Source organism: Vanellus vanellus (genome assembly GCF_965231255.1).
Source record: "Vanellus vanellus genome assembly, chromosome: 7".
Taxonomy (NCBI): Eukaryota; Metazoa; Chordata; class Aves; order Charadriiformes; family Charadriidae; genus Vanellus; species Vanellus vanellus.
The window spans coordinates 18,821,678-18,823,305 of record NC_138912.1 but is presented as its reverse complement, the minus strand read 5'-3'; the positions used below and the strand labels follow the sequence as shown (position 1 = coordinate 18,823,305).

The following is a 1,628-nucleotide window of genomic DNA, read 5'->3' as shown; positions in this document are numbered from 1 at the left end:
TTTGACATCCATCTCCTCTTAGATTTGGACCTGGTTCCAGTGAATACTCAGATCTGTGCAGAATGTACTAGCCGCTTTCCTTCCTTCATCTGCAGGAGGAGCCGGCTCCGTGAGACCTGAGTAGAAGGTACAAAGTCGACTCTGTCATTCAAGAACAGAAGATTTTGGTAGTGTTTGGAGGTCGTTGTTTATCAGGAGCTGATTTGTTTGCAGTCTGGCTTCTTGGTTGTAGAAAGGGAGATAATGTAAATTCAGATGTGCTCTACTTCTGCTGTCCTCTCCCTCCCAAGGTTAAATTGGTGCCAGTTCATTGGTTTTCAAACACTTTCATTTACTGCATTTTTAAAAAGGTGCGTTGGGACTACATGAGCCTTTTAAAATGCCTTTGAACGTAGATCCTGCTGTACGTATACTGGTATAGGTATCTTAGCAATCTCTTACTTGTATGCAGAGTATGATGTTTATGGTCTGCCTTTTAGATTTTTACAATAAAAGGTGTTCAGTTTAAGAACTGTGGGTAGAGCCATTTGCACATGGGCAGAAGAGCGGTTTCTCTGAGCTGTAGGTACAATTTACGGATTTATCTTTGGTAGTTTTGAAAAAACACTGTGTACTATGGACCTGCTTTTAATAGATATAAGCCAGGGAATTGTGTTGAGTGAAGATGTTTACTGTAGAACTTTTATGTACTATTGAGAATGAAGGAAAAGGACAATTCCAGATGAAGGAAATACACATAATATAAAAATCTAAATATACAAGTTACAAAAATCACATTTTTTTGTTTGAATTGTACATGTTAGATTTCATTGAGTAATTTCATATAAGATCTGTCAAAATAACCTATATTTTTTCTGGACAGTGGGCAGAAGTTACATATTTTAATAAAAATACTGTATATAAATTGAGTGATGTGAAAAAATATGTAGAGTGCACAGTTAACTTATTTTGCACCATTATTTTTTCTTCTAATTTTCCAGTTTTTAATTGTAACTGTTTATTTACTCCATTAAATATTATTTCCAACAGATGGCAAGTGTTTAAGAGGATCGTTAAGAGATTGATCTATACTATACTATGAGAAGCAGAAATCCACTGGGGCTCATTGAAGTTCTTCCTAGATGTCTTTTCTGTAGCAGAAACAGTGTTTGAGACAAAGAATTACAAAATTATACATGTTTTGGATTTTCCATCCTCTCCACTTCCGCCACCACCTCCAGCTGCATTTTCAGCTAAAAAACAGAGAAGGAAAGTAAAATGAGTATTTTCTGTTAATTTTAGCTGCTTTAATTTCTTGTTAAAAAGGTGTTGCTTTTGTGATATGCATATTACATGTGTTTGACTCTCTGAAAATTGAATGTGCCTTCGCTACTTGTCTGAGAAAATGGAATAAGAAACAGTAACACGTGCTATATATACGTATGTGTATATAGTGTAGCAATTGATACCAACATTTCTCAAAGGACCAAATACACACTGAACCACTCTTACTGGAAAGTTTCAGTAGTTAAATATATATAACTCTGTCCCACACATACAAAACTGAGGTATGCAAGCCATGCAAAATAAGTAAACTTTTGGATCAATATAATGTGAATCTATTTTTGAAGCAGATGATACAAAAACTT

At 35.0% G+C, this 1,628-nt stretch overlaps 1 protein-coding gene across 1 annotated transcript in view; it reads right to left on the bottom strand.

Annotated features, from left to right (window-relative positions):
* Positions 1-1,161: 1,161 nt before the first annotated feature.
* Positions 1,162-1,628, bottom strand: part of PDE6C (phosphodiesterase 6C) — a gene marked incomplete at both ends in the record, with an annotated part of 29,475 nt that continues 29,008 nt past the window's right edge. The window contains one exon of the mRNA XM_082486352.1: positions 1,162-1,232. Coding sequence (XP_082342478.1) covers positions 1,162-1,232 — 71 coding nt within the window. The remainder of the gene's footprint in view (positions 1,233-1,628) is intronic.